This window comes from Saccoglossus kowalevskii, chromosome 8 (genome assembly GCF_978046115.1).
Source record: "Saccoglossus kowalevskii chromosome 8, keSacKowa6.1, whole genome shotgun sequence".
In the NCBI taxonomy this organism is placed as follows: Eukaryota; Metazoa; Hemichordata; class Enteropneusta; family Harrimaniidae; genus Saccoglossus; species Saccoglossus kowalevskii.
In genome coordinates, this window is record NC_140648.1 from 12,205,570 (window position 1) to 12,225,758 (window position 20,189).

Below are 20,189 nucleotides of genomic sequence, written 5' to 3' on the forward strand. Positions count from 1 at the left end.
CTTATTGTAAAAATGTATATATTACATTTTTTTTCAATGCTAGTGTTTAATTTTACTCGAACAAACGAAAAGTATTAGCTTGGCTAAAGGTCAAAGGTTGTCACATATGTAAATCTTAACAAGATGGCGGGAAATTGTTGTGCTTCAAGCTGAACTTGGATGGATGAAAAGTAAGTTGATATATCATTATAAGATAATGATACTTCTGGAAAAAAGTATCATAATGTCATTACGAAGCGCCCGAGTGAAATAGGACTTTCTTTTTGTCTACAAATTAGTTGGTGTGTCTGTTGGCGAATAGTGAATGCAGGACTCGTGTGCTCGTTTTCATTGAAACTTGTCGACACCCACACAGTAACAATATTGTACGCAGAATCCTAGCATCGATCACCAATTTAATCAGTTTTAATTTCCTTGCAGAATATACTCACCATACCACCATTTGGCAATGAGTCCGAGTTAATCCGATTTGATGCGGGTCAATAATTTACCTCTTCATTTAAGTTAAGAATTTCTAATCTTAATAACTTATCAATCAATATTGCAACTTTTTTTCTCAACTACTAATTTGCTCAATATTTATTATCGGAATCGTATGATATTGAACTAAAGAGGTTTGATGCTAAGACATTAAAACGTCAGAAAAACTTTCAATTTATCCCATTGGCCCAACCCTTTACTCTAACCCTTACCACCCCGTTCAGGGTAAGAGTTTATAGGGCCTCACACCCATAACCGTAATCCTAACCTTGCTTTCCAAACCGTCCAGAGAATCAATAAATGAATGGGGTTAAACCAAATTTGAGGCCGTTTAATACTACCATAATCAACCACATTAGCGCTCAGTGTCCTCAACTTAGAATTTTTTAGGGGTGGGTCTCTACTGAAAACTGAGCAAATAACAATTTTAGTTCACCATGTGACAAATTAAGGGGATATTACAACTTTGGCGGAAAATGAAATTAGTTGCCACGTCGTTGACTTTTAAACAGAAATGGTCACAAACAATATGCACATTTTATTACAATATTAATTTTCAATTACGTACCACCCGAATTTATAAGGTCAAAAAAAAATTAGAGTCTGTTGGAACACAGTCGAAGTCAAAATCTTCATCAATATCTTCATTGTCAAATTTGTTGGATCATATGTAAACTCTTGATGAAAAGCAATTTCCGCCATGTTGTTTTCTTGCACAATTTGATCTGCAACAAAGTCATTTGACCTAATGGGTCTTATTAACCAATCAGAATGTTGTGTTGTTCTGACACAATTCTTCGGGAATTCATGAAGACTTTCTTGTAATGTAATGGTGAAGTGATTCATTGATGTTACAGTACGATCTGTTGCAATTGATTTCGGCCAATAAACTCCTTGATTTTTTTCAAAAATTGGTTACCGGTACTAGCAATTTTTGATAGGTAAACTGAATATGGCATGAAGTATTTACTGCATTTCACTTTCATCAACAGGTAACAGCATAGTTTACGCACCCGGTCTACGCATTCACAACATATTCACAGTGGTCAATATTGATAAAAACGATTACCAGTATGATTAGACAGTCAAATTAGGAGCATTTTGAAGGGGATAGGCGCTTAGCTGAATGTGAACCTGAAAATAGAAATGTCCAAAAAATGAGGATGTGCGCTTAGCCAAGCATGGGCACTAACGCGATCGAGTACGGTATTAAATGCCAGCTGATGATTTACACATCAAAAATTGGTGATTGCAAGTCATGATCATTGGAGGTCATCTATGTATGGTGCTCATGATATGCAGTGTGGAACCTACTCCATATGTGTATACATATTTGTGCATTTTCAAATTTTGTTGCTGAGCTTCTTATTTGAAAACCTAATCTAAAATTTTCAATATGCATCCAATATGCTCAGCGCACACACATTTTTTTCTAGCTTGCTTTGATTATCATTTTATGATTATTATACTATATTATAGTAATTTAATGTGTGTTTGTCTTCTCATATTTCAGCCACACATTGATGTAACCAAATGCCAGTTAAAAAGATGTCCTTACTGGGGGAACCCACAGAGGACCAGGCTGAATTTCAGAGACAGTCTTGCTCATATAAAAACTTGTCTGATCGCTTTCGAGTAAAAAATCGAAGTTTCAGTCGTCAGTATGCTCACTTGTATGCTGAAAGGTTACTGTCAATGAGACCGATGTTGACGAGAGCAGCTAAAAAGAAATGGGGTATGTTGAATTTACTTTTAGTATATTAAAACACACTTTTTACAAAAGACAAGTTTTGTGAATTTTGCTGTACAAGTTGAGAAAGTTTGGAATAACACTTCACTGACAGCACTGTCATTGTGAGTAAGGATATTTACAATCATTTTAATACTTCTTTGTATATTTCTGACTTCTCATTGAAAAGTTCTTGAGCTGAGAAATATTTTGAGTGAATTTACATCTGAATAAATACACAATATATGTAATTGCCAAATTACGCAATCTGTCTCAAGGTGCTAGAATGGTTTATTCATTGCGACCTTCATCTCTGGATTAAACAACGAAGATTTTGTGCCAACAGCCATTGTTTTTCACGGAGTGTGCTGTTGTGCGAACAATTACATTTGATCAATATCAAACAAAATGATAGGTAACAATTGTATTTTTAGGTGATGCTATTCGGTTGAAGAAGCTCTGTGATTTGAAACTGGGAGAGAAGTGTTGTGTTATTGGAACTTTATTTAAACACATGAATTTAAAGCCAAGTATACTGAAGGAAATCAGTGAAGAGGTAAGGTATCTGATAACACACTTGTGTGTTGTGCCACATAAACGATATACTATGGTTTATGGTATAATTCTATGCCCTGATCATTTGTGACAGGCTACCTACCCAAGGTTGGAACAGTTTTGGCTAAGTCTTGGAATTTGGAAGATGTCATGGGGAAAATGCCTTTGCATCTTTGATAATAAAAATCAGGATGAAAGGCCATTACTGCTGCAAATGCGTCTGTTGGAATCATCCTTAAAATGTAATTCAGTCACAGTGTTGACGAGACATGAAACATTTGCAAACAATTGTCCCACAAAAATTTAAAAAATACAAGTGTTGAACAAAATTCAAACATAATAAACATTTGAGTACATTGTCTTCACTATAAGGGGAACAAAATACTTTATTTCTGACTGTATTTCCACATGGATGTGTAATTGTCTCATACTTTCTAAACTGATGGAATGATTCTATCCCATATTTAATTCCTGGTGACAACATGGCAATCAACACAAAAATCCATTGCTGTCGCTAAGATACCAAAGTTGTGTCCTGGAAACGTGTTTTGAAAAAGTTCCGTAATTGTATTCATTCCAGGTGTACAAACCATGGCTACATGTACACTATTACCCTCCACCTAATGGTGACTTCTTGCATACATACATTTGTACATAATCTATTCTATCGTTTGTTTTTAGATAAATTTGATGCCGCAACCCGTAAAATCAAAGTATACAGATGAATCAGATGTCCTTATATTAGAAGATGAATTACAAAGAATAACCTTGGTTGGAAAGTTAGATGTACACACTGCAGTTACAGGTAGGCTACATGACGCGTTTGATTTGCAGAAGCTGATTGGTTTATAAGGTCTTATACCAGCCAATCAGAAAAGCTGTTACTTGTGTGTGGATCCTTTATACTGGTATGTGTTATCTGCAGGTACTATTTTATTGACTCCCGTGTGCGAAGCACAAAAAGGGAGTCTTTGCAGTTAGTGTGTCTGTCTGTCTGTCTGTCTGTCTGTCTGTCTGTCTGTCTGTCTGTCTGTCTGTCTGTCTGTTCCATCGATATCTCAAGAACCAATGTTCGGATTTCAATGAAACTTGGTATATAGCTTGTCTGGGGCAATGCGCAGATTTGATTAGTTTTTGGTTGACATCCATGCATATTAATGAGCTCATCTGCATAATAATGTGTGAATTTTAAGCTATTTCAGTTATATCTCAAGAAGCATTAAAACGATTTTTACCTTGCCCGTACCATCAAAGATGGAAGGAAAAGGTATATTAAGGGAAAAATTTTGTCTGGCATTGTCGTTATTGTTGATCCCTCAAATCGGAAGGCACATTTATTGCTTGAGTTACTGTTCCTATTAAGTTAAGCCATGGAGCAAAAAAGAAAATATGATTAAGCTGAATACCATGCTTCATGTGGAATGTATAGACCGTGATTTCGGAATTAACTACTGGATGCACAGTGGAAACCACTGTGGCAATGCCACGCTGACCGGCGTCTCCTGCCTGGTAAAAAAAAAAAAACGTGCGGGACGGGCTGCAGAGTTTTAAGCCAACGTAGATGTTTTCGAAACGAAAATTAACGAATAGGTTTTGTTTCGAGCAACTTAAAATGTCATGTGTGTATTTTTGGTTGGTACTCATCGCGTGCGACGTGCCCCAGATAGTGTCAATTTATATGCAGTAACAAATGAGACGCGTTGGGGATTACTTTGAATTTTATGTACCGAAAAGTACGTCTGCCGTAAATTGTTAATATTTGTTATGGTACTGAGCTGTACGATGGTTGTAATTTTACCATGTCGATTTTCGGGATATACGAACCAATCCAAAAGATTGTGATGCCTCCCTTATTAATATACGTAACTGAAAATAAATAAATATAATATTTATTGACACACATATTGATATTAAGATAGTGGTTGTTTGTCAGAAATTTACATAGTTGTTCTTGCTACTTTACGTTTTCCGTGTTAACTAAATTTCTAAAATATTTTTAAATGCCCTATAAGTTTATTTTGGGCATTTATTTGTTTACTATTTTCGTTGCATTTCATTTTCCCCAATGTTTTATGAATTATTTCAGTTTTCTTTTTAATGTTTCAATTTTGTGTAGACTTTTTATGCATATTTTTAAGTAGGCTTATTGTAGGTATACGATGTCTATGTGTGTAGATGACTACTGGTGGCTCCTGGTTTAATAGATTATTCATAATTTGTTTATCATTTTCAAATATTCCTGAATATTACATCATGATCCCTATTCCCTCAGCACACAGGAGTTCCTTCTAAGCTTTCTTTGATTAGAGGATTTTGAAATGTGGGTTGAAATTTGTAAATAAATTTACGTTTAAAATTTTGTAGGGATAATTGTTGCTGTTTATGGATGTGAAAAAGATGGCGGACTCTTTCAAGTGGATGATTTTTGTTACGCAGAATTGCCAGAACAAGTAAAACCATCATTGTCGAAGGATGACAAGTAAGATGGTTTTCTACTTTTGTCTTTAATTCTAGTAATATTTCCTCCACTGAATCAAAATTATTTGTGTAGCTTACATACTGCTATTTGGACTGTAATTGTAATGTAATGGCATGCATATTTATGTATAGCGCCCTCTTGTGTTAATAAAATATTACTCTGTTAATTAAATGTTACCTAGCGTCCTCTATTGTTGATAAAGTGTTACTTTTGTACTTCAGGTTTGTTGCCTTGGTATCTGGCCTAGGTATCGGACAAGAAGGCCATCATCTTATGGGACTGCAGATGTTTGTGGACACGATAACTGGACAGCTTGGTGGTGTGGACGACCAAGAATTGAATTCTAATATTGTACGTGTTATAATTGCTGGTAATTCACTGAGTAGAAAAATGCAGGACAAGGACGCACTCACTACAGTAAGTTAAAATTGTTATCAACAGGATAACAGTATTGTCAAAAAGAAGAATTTGTTGGTCAGTTTGTTTTCTAAAAATTCGAGAAAAAAACTTCAAGACACATATTCTTAACTCTGATGCATGAGGATGACCAAAAACATTTATTTCTCGGCCTAAAGTTTACAATCTGCTTTATCACATTGTCCTCATTTTCATAAAATTCTTTACTTTAATTCAAAACTTGGGTCATGACACTTTTTAGCAAAAAATCGGCTGTCTCGTACATTGTCTGTATTTCATATTCACATATTCTTTTTGAGTTCCATCGATGTGTGTTCAAACTTGTTCTGATAACCTGACAAACGGTGACCATCGGAAACAGAATTGGAAGGAGGTTATTGCCTTTTACAAAGAAACAAAAACATGTGATACACATGCTGCAGCTTACTCGTAAAAAACAGCCTGGGATGAACACTAATAAACTTTTACTGAAAAAACATTTATCTAGCAATTATGCGATTTTACAATTGGTACGACTTCAAATGGTTCAAGCTATCTGCCAATATGTGTCCATTCTTTGATAAACAGCATGGCTTCTATAGTATATCTTCTAGTGCTGTACCCATATTCATTTGATGTGTCAAAAATATATAATTGTAATTTTCATAATTGTGTGTTGTCAGGAGGGAATAAAATAACTATGCTTGTTCATTAGGCCAGATACTTGACGAAGAAGAGTCAGCCAGGCAGTGTTGAAGGGGTCAAGAGATTGGATGATATTCTCACAGAACTTGCAGTAAGCTCAATTATCTATGCATTCACCTATTAAGCTTTCTAATTTTTCTGCTAAAGTGTTGGTGCAACTTTCGCTTTTTTATTGGTTATGGGTTTCATCAATTGTTTTTAAAAAACAATTAACAAATTCTATTGATTTATTTTGTTTATTTTTATAAATTGGAAAAAATTGGCTTTAGTGGTCAAAGAGTTGATATTACAAGATGTGCTCAAAGTAGTGATTATTCTTGAAAAACAAACAAAATATTTACCAGTGAAATCTTCTTATAAAAGATAATTATCATTCAATGCTGTGCTTCAGTAATCTCTGATTATATGTTCAATCTGATGGGTTGCCAAAGCTTGATGCCTTGTCATAAGAATAATAAAGATATTGTTTATGAATAATTTGCTGATCATTTCAAGTTTTAACCAACCTGAATTGATTTTCTGTTGTCAGTGTAGTGCCCTCAACCTAGAATAATATGGATACTTTTGTTTTTACAGAGTTGCCTGCCAGTGGACATTATGCCTGGTGAATATGATCCCGCTAATTACACAATGCCACAACAGCCATTCCCTCGATGTATGTTTCCACAGAGCCGATGCTATCCAACATTAGAACCTGTCACTAATCCATATGATGTTGAAATTGCAGGCATCAGGTAAACGTTAAACCATCCATGTACATTTCCACTTTCATCTCGCCCATACATACAGGAAAGATTTCACCAAATATTGTCTCTGTTTAACGCAGTGATTTCATTTTCTCTTAATACTTAAATTTTGTTATTGTTGTAGGTTTCTCGGCACATCCGGTCAAAATATTCACGATATATATCAGTTCAGTGCAATGGAGGATAAGCTAGAGATTTTAGAAAAGACATTACTGACTTGTCATATAGCTCCCACAGCACCGGATACACTTGGTAAGAATTTATAATCATTTTAAAATTTCTACTCAATTGTATTTTAGATAAGTTTATCAAAAGATCGATGTCTGATAAAAAACTTAATTCCTTTAGTTTTTTTCCAAAACCACACCACTGAAACTTAATTGATAAATATTGGTCATGGCGTCAGACTACATTCACCATTAAATACAAATTGATAATCGGACAGTAGTATTGCATAGCAGTTGTCGGGTCAGTGTAAAAAGACTTTACAAATGCACCTCATTTGACGCACATATTTACACTCGAACCAAACCATTTTCTCATCTTGGATGTTTGTTTTTTCTTTTTCGGTTATTTCTGGCTGTGATTGGATAGAAAAAAAATGAACTACAAATACTCCAAGATTTTTATGACTTCATTAAAAAATAAAATCGTTTTTGTAGGATGGAAACTTTTTGAGATCAACAACCCTCACTCCCCACCCCAAACTAAAGCAAATAAGTTTTTTATTCGTCATCGATCTTTTGATGTCGTCCCTAATTGAAATAAGAAAATTGAAATTATTTTATGGTATTGATGGGGGTAATAAATGGAGGCAAGGAATTTCACAATGCACTGTGCATATGCTGTCTATGTTTTTGCTTTTTATCAGAAAACCCCTGTGTATATGATAGGGTACAATGTACTTATAACATTGTCCATTCTTCAATCCATGTGTGTGTGAACTGAAGTGTCTTTACATCTGTTTTTTCAACAGGTTGTTATCCGTTTTATGAAAAGGACCCTTTTATTATTACACAATGTCCACATATCTACTTTGCTGGCAATCAATCGGAGTTTAAAACAAAAACCGTGGACCGTAAGATCATTAATACTGACTTATTAAATTATTAAATATGCTAGCAATGAAATTTTCACTGTGGTTCTCTATTCCATCCCTCACTGGTCTTTGAAACATAGTATGAGTAGCATTAATTTAGTACAATGAATTGGATTCTGTCCGTCATTTCGTTGAAAATCTGAAATGCAACACTCTTTGATATAAAACCGTACGTTTGAATGGAATATCTGATACATGCCATCATGTTCATCATGTCTATGTTGTCTTTCAGTAATCACTGGACAAAAGGTATTATTAGTGACAATTCCCAAGTTCTCAGAGTCCTACACATGTGTATTGGTAAATCTACGCACACTGGAATGTCAACCAATGAAGTTTGCAAGTCACCTCACGCCGCCATCAAATGGTTTCCATACCGACGACGAAATGGATGAAAGTTAGAAATTCTATCACCGAGCAAGATTTACATTGTATTGAAATTTAATGGTTTATACTCATTCTAGCCCTCCATCATAGAATCAATAATTCTGTTTAATTAATTTAATCTCTACTGCACAGAGTAATCATGTTTTCTTTTAAAAAAAAACAAAAAAACAATCAAATATCATGAAATTAGCTTTTTAATTTGATGTTGGGCCAAGAGGACTTGCTCACCTACTGTTAAGAGGTCTGTAGTCAAATTAAAGATTTCTGAAGCACCTCATACCAGGATCATTGTCAATAATTAATACTAGGCAGGAAGTGCTTATTCTTACCGTACATCTGCAATTATGATGTAATTTGTCACCAATTAACTTGCAGGTTTAGTTCAGAACCTTCTATCCCAGGATTCATGAATACAAATTTGTTTCCAAAACCAGGATGTGCATTGCCCCCAGGAATGTGAATAGACTAGAGAGTCTCTTAGATGATGCAGACTCTGTATGCTGTCTCCAAATATCTGCCCATATCAGCTTGGCGAGTTTGGAAGGAGCTAGTGTTTGTAAGCACTTATCCCTACCTTATAAATGTTCAACTCTTCTCATACTGTGGCTGTGGGTTTACAGATATAAACAGATTTGGTCAAGTAAATTGCACAAGGTCGCAAGTCTGAGAGAAATTTACTAGATTCTAACCAAAACTAGGGGTTTGTCTCTGTAAACCCACACTTTCAAGTGAGTATTTTAGACTTGCACCACGAAAAAATCAAAGAAAGCTTGGAAAGGACTCGCATGTCCTGTCAGTTATTGGACATGTATTGAAAATTAATTAAAAATTTAAGATTAGCCTTTCAATCAAGAAGCTTGGCAACTAATTTGTCTGCTATTTGAGATGCATAATATGAAAACAATGTGATTAACATTATTGAAGTTTATAACACATACAGAAAATAAATTTGATTTTACATCTGTGGTATTCAGTATAATTTATCCCAGAGCACCTCTCCCACAAGTTCAATTTAAATCTGATTTTTTGAGATATCAGAAATTGGCCAATAATAATTAGATAATCAATATGCACGTTTTTCAACATTTAACTAATCTTATTCTTAACTAATGTCTGGATTACCTCAGCTTCTATAAACCAAATTTCGATGAAATGTGATGTTTGTGCACAGTAAGTTAATAGTATGTGCTAATTTCAATTCAAAACTGATCAGGTCTTTAGCATTGTTCCCCATACATTTCATATACAAGTCTTATTGAAATGTAATTTTTTTTTTTAGATATAAGTAGAAAATTCGGTAATTAGGCAAATTAAGCAATTACTATGCATAGATTTCAACCTGTGCATTGTTCCAGGGCATCTGTGTACCAAGTTTCGTCAAAATCCATTGAGTAATTTAGATATCAGAGGAACAGCTAAAAATTTGTGAATTATCGTGCACATTAGTCCAGAGCATCTATGTACCAAGTTCATTGAAATACAGTAGGTGGTTCTTTAAATATCAATTGGAACATACAGACGCACTAACTGCAAAGACTCGTATTGTGTGACATTTCAAACAAGCAGCCTGTCGGCTGAGATAGCTCTGCTGTTAGCAATGCACATTTCAATTAAAGAACTGAAGATATCATTAGAAAATAAACAATATGTATAGTATCAAAGCAATCGGACTTGCTGTTTTCAACAAAAATATTCATTAAAATTAGATAATTGAACAAATCTGAGAGAGGTCCACATGTAGTACCTGTAATGTAGTGTAGTATATGTAATATCAAAAAGTCGAAAATATACCAAAAACGACAAATATTTCCCCAAAATTAGAGAATTGAAGATATCTGCCCAAAGATCAAAGCATTCAGGTTTGCAGTTTTCAAGAAGTCGAAAAAGTAAAATTTTCACCAAATGAACACATCTAGGAGAGGGATACCCAAGGTACATATACACCAAGTATCAAAACATTCAGGCTTGTAGTTTTCAAGAAGTAAAACATTGACACTGACAACGCAGATGGACAATCACTCATATAAGCTCCGGTCGACAGCGGAGCTAAAAACTGAAAGTACAGTTACGAAGATACCATACATATGGTAGTTAACAGCCTGTTTTGGGGGTCAAGGTTCTCGTAAACATTAGCATCTGAGTTTCCGAACTTTAACAAAGTTTTTTTGTAGTTTCCATCCCTAGGTTGTATATTGTCAGTGCATGCGTGTTATTCAACTCATTTTGTATAGAATGACCTGCAGAAATGGCAACTGTTTCATGTTGTACATATAGTAAACCACCTGCTTGGCTCATTCAGTAGAGAAACTAATTGTCAGACATGTATTCTAACAAGGCTGTTGCCAATTGGTCATTTTGGATTCAAACATAAAACCAATCATCAGTCGGTGATCTGATTACGGAACAGACTGATGTGAAAAAGGTCCCTGAGCCATGGAGATGTAGTAGTATGGTCAAAAAGCAAGATGGTTGCCAGTCAACCATCTTTGATTCAAATGTCATGGACGTATAATCTAAAATGTACACACAAAAATGGCTACCAATCAACCATCTTGGATTGAATAAATAATTGTTTTACAGCCTTCAATTACCAGGCTAAAACATTTAACATGTATTTTGATGTATATGCAACCAACATGAAACTAATGCAAGATGCGAAGAATAAATATTATCATGAATAGTACCCCGGTACCCTTCTATAATTTATTCCAAAAAACGCATCAGTTGTAATGTACAATTTTTATTTTCACGGCAAAATTAATATGAATGGATGTACAAATTTCAAAAAAAAAAAAAAATTATCCATCAAGGTGATCTTCATGGAAACATGCGAGCCTTTAATATTAAATCCCATTACCAGCACACTTCATGGGTAGCAACACTTTTGATCACTACACCTTCTCAGTATGACCACCAGAGGGGGTAATTCATTCATGTTGCCATTTCAACATTATTTTGTTCAAACACTGACCAGTCTCAGATGGCACAAAAAAACCTTCATTATCCGCTACCTCAGTACAGTGATTGTAAATGTTGTTAGTTTTGCGTATTATTTATATTTTCCATTCTATTAACATCGGTAAAACTATATATACATGCATGGTCTAATTTAATCATCCACCATTTGCATCAAGAATTTATTCACATCAGAAACCAGTTAGGTTGCAACCTGGTAATTTCATTGAATACATTCATTATTCTTGTCTCAGTGAAAGTGTATTTTTGCAGCCTCAATAAAAGAATATTTAGTCAATGAGAATCCAGTAGGATTGAGAGTATATTTATGATTTACAGTGTCAGAGGTCAGCAGAATAATGCGTTTTTGTTGAGCTCTGGAAACAAAATATTTGAGAAAAATCATATTCTCATGCTAACATATGACTGGATGCATCAATCATGACGACGTAATGTATCTGTCAATTAAGTTGTCTATCATCAGGCGGTGCATGCACGAATAAACAAAAAGAACGTATTTTGCACATACAGAAGCCGCAAAAACAAATTAAAAACAAGGAATATCGTAATGTGACCTGAGACGATCAAATGTGTCTACAACGTGTTGCGTGACAACCGCCATCCTGCTTAACAATCTGTTTTATCTGAAAACATCTCGTTTTAATAATCAGTCTTAAAAAATAAATTATTATTTTTCAACAGTATGCACACTACACTTCATCTAAAAGGGCAGGACAAAATTGTCTCTAATAGCAGTGTACCTCCTGAGATAAGTTCAGCTGTCTTACTAGTGTACAAACCTACACCTACAGGTTATGCTCACCTATTACGTAATAGCATTGTATACTTTCAATAGAGTAAATAAGGCTGTGAAAAGTTAAGCGTACTCCAGCTGCATTGCAAATATAAGAAACATAAAATAAGATATTTAAATAAAATGTCTTCCCAGATGTTTAAAGAAAAATTTTCCCCCTGCACTCTAATTAACCTCTCTTCCTTCACTTTTTAAAATAAACATATTTCGCTAGTGACTTTAAAAGTTGATCTGTAACTATCATACAAATTGCACATGGATACCATTCCTGTGTTCTAAGGAAAGGAGAGTACGCGTTCTGATGTTGGCGATGCGAGAGGTGACGTGACGGGACTACCGGGGTTAGAAGTGGCGTTACTGACATCCCGTGGTATAAGGTTGTTGACTTTAGGTTGAAGATCTTCCCATAATGAATTGATCTATGAAGTAGAAATTAGGGAAAAAAAACAATATAAATTATTAAGTTAAAATTTTAGCCGCTAGAAATATCACTGTTATGCTAACTAATGGTACAGAATGTCATACAGATGCCTATTTTGGCTATGTTAATTATTAGCATGTTTTAAATGCAGAGAAATTAATCCGCTGCCTGCCTCCTCGAAAGGTCAATTGTGGGCGTTCCTACCAGAGCCAATCATGTTTGAGGCTAAAGTGGGCTTGGCAGCCTCAGCCAATCACAAGCCAGTTTTGTGCTGATTTGCATAAGGAAATTAACAATCGATCTGTGGCACTTAATTCCATCTTGGGGGGGGGGGGTGTCATAAAGCAGTTTTTTTTTCTATAAAATAAAACCTGGAGGATTCAACTACCAACCTCCTGTTGCGAAGCAAACTTGCTGGAAGCCTTAAGGTAATAACAATCTGTTCTACCTGCAATGGTGGCTGGCTTTCATAAGCATGGAAATCTGATGTCTGAAAGTCAGGCATATTTTAAGAACAAACAGAAGGGATGTAGGAACATTTTTACTCACTTCTCGTGATCCTTTTACTTCAATATGAACCAATAATTGAAATATTTCAGCAATGACCTCCACGTTGGCATGTATTAACTGCGTTTCCATTTGTAAACAATGTAATGAAAAGTAATTCCTGTTCTCCATGTTCATGATCTCACTCTCTTGCTGTGTGAGAAAAAGATCAAATTAAAAGTGAAATCGGCTGATCAATTGATTGTGGATAACATCTGAAAGTACACATTGTTGATTTGCATTCAGAGAAAACAGTGGATTGATCTATCAATGAGCATGCAGTAAGTATCATTCTGACTGGCTGGCTGGAGTAAACTGATCAGCTACTAAGAAACACCAGTTTGTCGACTATGAGACACACAGAACAATTACCTCAATAATTCTGGACTCCAACTGTTCCACAGTACCGGCCTGTTCCTGTCCTTTTATGGTTGCAGTCATCTTTTTCTTTTTCATATTACCTATCCTCGCTAAGGCAGTCTGGTGATCTTTTAACACACCTTTTTCATGTCTTTCACACAAGTCCTGTGAAAAAAAAATAGTGATTATCACAATAACTTTATAATGCTTGATACCATCTAGGATATGATATATTTGATATATACCATGTCCAAACAAGCAGCCTGTCGGCTGAGATAGCTCCGCTGTTAGCAATGCACATAGCAATTAAAGAACAGAAGATATCATTAGAAAATGAACAAATCTGAGAGAGGTCCACATGTAGTACTTATATAATAATAATAATAATAATAAGTATGCACTTATATAGCGCCATATATCCAAAATAAATGTTCATAGGCGCTTTACAAGACAAAAAATAAATAAAAATATTAAATCATGAATAAAACATTAATAGCAACAACAAAGAAAAACTACTGAGTTTCAAAAGTCTGTATAAAAAGATGAGTTTTAAGTTTCTTCTTAAAAACGTCAATATTGTCAGATAGTTTGATATGTAGAGGTAGTTCATTCCATAAGGCAGGTGCAACATGGCAGATGGCGCGTTGACCGTGAGATTTAGTATTAATTTTCGGAACGTTCAGGAGAAGATTATTAGTGGAGCGTAGACAGCGGGTAGGTTTGTAAGATGCAAACAGTTCACAAATGTATGATGGTAGGGTGTTGTGAATTGCACGAAAGGCGATTAACATGATCTTGAAATTAATGCATTGTTGAACAGGAAGCCAGTGTAAGTTGTAAAGAACTTCAGTGATATGGTCAAATTTCTTGGTCCTTGTGATGAGGCGTGCCGCAGTATTTTGAACGAGTTGGAGCTTACGAATGTTCGTCTGGGCAATGCCGAAGAGGAGACTGTTTCCATGGTCAATCCTTGATGTAACAAATGAATGTACTAAATGTTTTGTGGTTACATTAGTTAGGTACTTCCTGATGGAACTAATATTGCGTATATGAAAGTATGATGATTTACAAATACTATTCACACGATTTTCCATGGTCATATGCTTGTCGAACTCAATGCCAAGATCACGAGCAGATGTTGTTGGCACAATGGTACAACCCTCAATCTGTATAGATGGTAAATTTAACTTGGCCAGATTTGGTCGAGATCCAAAAAGTAACAGTTCCGTCTTGTCCGAGTTGAGTTTTAAGAAATTCGATGTTAACCAATTATGAATATCCTTGATCGCACTTTCCATATGTTGAATGTTGATGTCAATATCTTTGGTCTTGAAACATAAATATAGTTGTGTGTCGTCAGCATAGAGATGAAAGTTAATGTTGTGATGCCGGATTACGTCACCAAGTGGTGATGTGTATACAGTGAAAAGGATAGGACCCAGTACAGATCCTTGGGGCACGCCATACTTTAGCTTGTGTAGTGATGATACTGATCCACGGATGCAAACCTTTTGTTGTCGATCTGAGAGATATGATTCAAACCAGGATAGCGCAGTATCTGCCACACCCATACCACTTGACATACGTTCTAGAAGAAGCGAATGGTCAACCGTATCGAAAGCGGCAGATAAGTCCAATAAAACAAGCATCACAATTTTCTGTTGATCAAGTGCCATGAGTATGTCATTTTGAACGCGTATTAGAGCTGTTTCTGTGCTGTGCGATTGTTTGTATGCTGATTGCATAGATTCAATAAGACTGTTGGAATGCAAGTGAGAGATCAATCTTTTAGCGACAACTTTCTCTGTGACTTTTGAGAGAAATGTAAGGTTTGAGACAGGGCGATAGTTCTTCAAGACATCAGGATCAAGATGTGACTTCTTGAGAAGAGGAGAAACAAGAGCTAGTTTAAAAAGGGCTGGAACGTGACCTGTAGAAAGCGATGAATTGACAATAGTAGTGATACTTGGCAGTAGTACATCCAGGGATTTCTTAACGAGAAAAGTTGGTATAGGATCAAGTCCACATGATTTATTAGGTGAATTATTTACAATATCTTTAACTTCATCTCTGGTGGCAGGCTGGAAAGTTTTTAGTGGGCTGATGATTGTTCTGCATTGTTCATGTTGTCTATTGTTTGGCTGACTCTTTTGCAGGTCGGTCCATATTGCCTGGATCTTCTGAGCAAAAAATGTAGCAAACCTATTTGTAAGTTCTTGGGTTGAATCGTGTTTTGGTAGAGGTGATTCGTGTTTCCTGTGTAATAGAGTGTTAATTATGGTGAACATGGATTTCTGGTCGGATTGTTTATCTTCTAACAATGTAGAGTAGTATTCTGTCTTTTTGGAGTTGATTAATCGATGCAAAGATTTACATTGACTTAAATAGATATGTTTGTGCACCGTCAACTGTGTATTACGCCAGCGTCGCTCAGCCTTTCTTCTTTTCCTTTTCATAGATGCAACTTCTTCTGTAAACCATTTGGTATTTTGCCTGATTGTCACAGTTCTTCTTATTTCTGGAGCATGACGGTCCAACACATTTGACAGTGAAGAGTTGTATTGAGTAATAAGAGCAGATACAGTTGAAGCTGGTGATGTAATAACTGAAGTAGTACGGAGATCGTTGTAGAATTCTGTAATGTCGATGTCTTTGTATTTACGTGATGTAACACTTTTCTTTTCGGCACAAGGTTTAGTCAGGGGAAGTTTGAATATAACAGCATAATGATCAGATATGGCAAGGTCGCTAATAATGATGTCAGTGATGTCATTAGACGAACGAGTTATTAATAAGTCCAGGATATGACCTTTATGATGTGTTGGCATGGCGACATGTTGGATGAGATTGGCAGTTTCAAGAATTGTGTTTAGTTGAGCGGAATGAATATCGTTCTTATTATCCATGTGAAAGTTGAAGTCCCCGGCAATCAAAAGTTTGCCGGCTGAAAGAGATTGGTACGACAATAGAGTGGTGAATTCATCAAAGAATTGACTAGCTTTAAATTTATTCTTCTGACTTGGTGGTGGACGGTAGATGATAATCAACTTCCAGTGGTCAGTATCGGAGCTTAGGTGCACTTGCATATATTCAAATGATTTAACAATAAGTTGTTGTTTTTCCTTGGCAATTTTCAGGTTGGTTTTTGACAAAACAGCAACACCGCCGCCCATGCGTGATGTTCTTGGTATGTGATGTAATTTATAATATGTATAATATATCAAAGCAATTGGACTTGCGGTTTTCAACAAGAAGTCGAAAATATCACTTTTTACCAAAAATTACAAAAATATTCATCAAAATTAGAGAATTAAAGATATCATCATGAAATGAACAAATCTGAGAGAGGTCCACATGTAGTACCTATATATGTAATACCAAAGCAATTGGACTTGCGGTTTTCAACAAGAAGTCGAAAATATCACTTTTTACCAAAAATTACAAAAATATTCACCAACATTAGAGAATTAAAGATATCATTACAAAATGAACAAATCTGAGAGAGGTCCACATGTAGTACCTATATATGTAATATCAAAGCAATTGGACTTGCGGTTTTCAACAAGAGGTCGAAAATATCACTTTTTACCAAAAATTACAAAAATATTCACCAAAATTAGAGAATTGAAGATATCATTACAAAATTTACAAATCTGAGAGAGGTCGACATGTAGTACCTATATATGTAAATATCAAAGCAATTGAACTTGCGGTTTTCAACAAGAAGTCGAAAATATCACTTTTTACCAAAAATGACAAAAATATTCACCAAAATTAGAGAATTAAAGATATCATTACAAAATGAACAAATCTGAGAGAGGTCCACATGATGTAGTACCTATATATGTAAGATCAAAGCAATTGCACTTGCGGTTTTCAACAAGAAGTCGAAAATATCACTTTTTACTAAAAATGACAAAAATATTCACCAAAATTAGAGAATTGAAGATATCATCATGAAATGAACAAATCTGAGAAAGGTCTATCCAAGGTACATATACACCAAGTATCAAAGCATTCAGGCTTGTAGTTTTCAAGAAGAAGTCGAAAAAGTAAAACATTGACACGGACGACGACAGACGACGACGGACGACGACGGACAATCACTCATATGATAAGCTCCGCTCGACAAAGTTGACAGCGGAGCTAAAAATTTTAATATACACCGCTGTTAATACACCACGATTAATATTCACCTTATTAGAAATATAATCATAGATTCGAAGAAACTAACTGAAAAACTAGATAAGTAAATGCTGCAATTTTGAAATCACAGCAAGTGCAGATTTTAAAGTAAATCAATTATTTTAATACAGAGTTCAGTTGATTCTTGATGCAACTACAATATGCAGTGTGTCATGCAAATACATCTGAAAGTACTGATTTTATGGCACATGTGACCTTTGACACATGACCTTTAACCTCTGAACCTACCCTAAATGATGTGAGAAGATCTAAAAACAAATTCATCATTTCCACTACAGTGTCCTCTTCTCTTGCACTCTGGAAAAAAAAGAAGAAATACTTTGTAAGTGCGATTTAAAAACTGCAAACTATTCATAGTCTGTGTTCATAAACATCAGTTAATGAGATCATCACACAGTTTGGTTTTTATGTTTTTGTCAGAATTTTACCAAAAAAAAATAAATAAAAAGAAAATTCAATTCTTATAAAACATCAAAGCACATATTTTTGAAAACTTAATTGACCATAATCATTTCTCTTTATGGCCCTGGTTGACAGAAACAGGCAGCCTCCCACTTTTCTCCTCATTGGGTGGCAAATTATAACTAATTTGCATATGAAATATATTTTAAATAATGTCTTATTATTTTGTCTTGCAAAAGTACAAGCACCATGATGGATGAATGGTTCTGAGAAAAAGAAATGAATTCATAATGCAACATATGCTAATGAGCTAAACACATCGGTTAACTTTGTTACAGTTAATATCCAGCAATCAATTTGGAAACATGTCACAAACAACTGATGTGGATTTGCATCATTTATGAGCACATTAATAGATCAAATGAATGTAAAACCATCACAGATAATCCTTTCAGTTGGAACAGCTGATAAAACCATGCAACCAACTATCTCCAATGAGAATATTTTAGGTTAAAAACATGATTATGACCACGCCCCTTTTTGTTTCCACTCCTTTACTTTACTATAAAATACTATATTTGTGTTTTCTCAGAGCAAAGAAGGTCAAAATCATTAGCCTGTACTAAGAAAACATGTGTGAATCCCTAGTATGGGCTAGGAAATGTCTAGTACATACTAAATCTACCGCTTTATCAGCCCCATAGTATGGGCTAATAATTATGCGCTTTCTGAGATGACTGAAGGCAACAAAAGACAATCTATATTCATTGTCCATTTGAAAGATTTACTAAAATATTTATAACTATTTAGTTTGCTATGTCATTTCCAACATTACAAGCAAAATGAGCACAACTGATCCAAACTTTGTTTTCAAGAAAGAAACGGATCAATGATATTAAAATGCAACAGAAGGAATGCAGCTTCTACTAAAGCATCTACATATACGAGAGATTTTTGGTTCTCAATTGTTCAAAAAGAATACTGTAAAATGACTAATTTTCATTGGGTTTAATTTTCACTGATTTATCATTTCAGGCATATTCAGTGGGTCTTAAATTCACGATTTCGTCATTTAGATAATGTGTTCTATGCTAAATTTTACATATTCACTGGGTTTTAATTTAGCGCATTTTCCAGTCAGCGAAATAAGCTAAATTAAAACCCAGTGAATAATTACCCCCTTTACAGCAGGCACTGCTTCTACTAGAGACAGTTTGTATAATCGTAGTGAATTTGGTTGTCCCTTAGACCATACTAAGTGTAGGTCCATTCCATGAGTGTGAGAGGGTAAGAGTCAGGAAGCAAAAATGCAGACATGGGTTTGAAACAATGGAAATTACACATCTAGTGATTAGTCCTGACGATTAGTCCTCATTGTTGTATCAAGATGGCCATCATTTTAATAGTCATAGAAACTATGACACTACAAACATTGGATACACAGCAACTTGTTTCAAATATACATTGTTTGTAAAGACATTCCTGGTCATATAAATGTGGGATCAGAGCGTAGCTTGAACATAACATACCATATCTGAGATAACACCTGATGCTCTCACCTGTTGTGCACATTTATCTGCAATGCCAGCAAACTCCACAGATAATGGTTTAAATCCTCTTTTCAAATCAGACCATGTGTCGTTATTACCGCATGCCCAGGCTGACGAAGGTGGTGTGTCTTGCGAAAGATAAGTTAATTCTTTACAGACTAGTAACATATCACTAGCTTGTTCTACAAAAGAAAACAACGTTATACTAGTAATAGGGCCATGGCTTGATATAGTACTCTATGTGATTGTTTCAATACCAAATGTTGGTCATCATTACTGTCACCATCATATTGTTCTGAACATCAAAACAGCAATATAGTCAGCTAAGTTGCTGACTGGTTTGTTATGCGCGCATGGAG

The 20,189-nt window shown here is 35.1% G+C and overlaps 2 protein-coding genes across 2 annotated transcripts in view; one reads left to right on the plus strand and one right to left on the minus strand.

The window, feature by feature from the left end:
- The first annotated feature begins 94 nt into the window (after positions 1–94).
- LOC100374489 (DNA polymerase delta subunit 2-like) lies at positions 95–8,853 on the plus strand. The gene is made up of 11 exons (XM_002738950.3): positions 95–170; positions 1,994–2,215; positions 2,644–2,765; positions 3,446–3,569; positions 5,129–5,243; positions 5,465–5,660; positions 6,355–6,435; positions 6,921–7,078; positions 7,215–7,342; positions 8,067–8,168; positions 8,422–8,853. The coding sequence occupies exons 2-11, from the start codon at positions 2,014–2,016 to the stop codon at positions 8,589–8,591; spliced, it is 1,398 nt and encodes a 465-aa protein (XP_002738996.1). The 5' UTR covers positions 95–170; positions 1,994–2,013; the 3' UTR covers positions 8,592–8,853.
- A 632-nt stretch (positions 8,854–9,485) lies between these two features.
- The window catches only part of LOC100376129 (sorting nexin-8-like), a 34,240-nt gene continuing 23,536 nt past the window's right edge, over positions 9,486–20,189 (minus strand). The window contains exons 9-13 of the mRNA XM_006821773.3: positions 19,840–20,012; positions 18,107–18,175; positions 13,685–13,837; positions 13,316–13,465; positions 9,486–12,764 (exon numbers count right to left, since the gene is read on the minus strand). Coding sequence (XP_006821836.1) covers positions 12,621–12,764; positions 13,316–13,465; positions 13,685–13,837; positions 18,107–18,175; positions 19,840–20,012 — 689 coding nt within the window. The 3' untranslated portion in view covers positions 9,486–12,620. The remainder of the gene's footprint in view (positions 12,765–13,315; positions 13,466–13,684; positions 13,838–18,106; positions 18,176–19,839; positions 20,013–20,189) is intronic.

Excerpts from the sequence above, each read along its gene's own strand:
- LOC100374489 (XM_002738950.3), top strand. The coding sequence starts at position 2,014 with ATGCCAGTTAAAAAGATGTCCTTACTGGGGGAACCCACAGAGGACCAG. Across the intron at positions 6,436-6,920 it reads ATATTCTCACAGAACTTGCA|AGTTGCCTGCCAGTGGACAT; the intron begins GTAAGCTCAATT and ends TTGTTTTTACAG. Across the intron at positions 7,343-8,066 it reads CACAGCACCGGATACACTTG|GTTGTTATCCGTTTTATGAA; the intron begins GTAAGAATTTAT and ends TTTTTTCAACAG.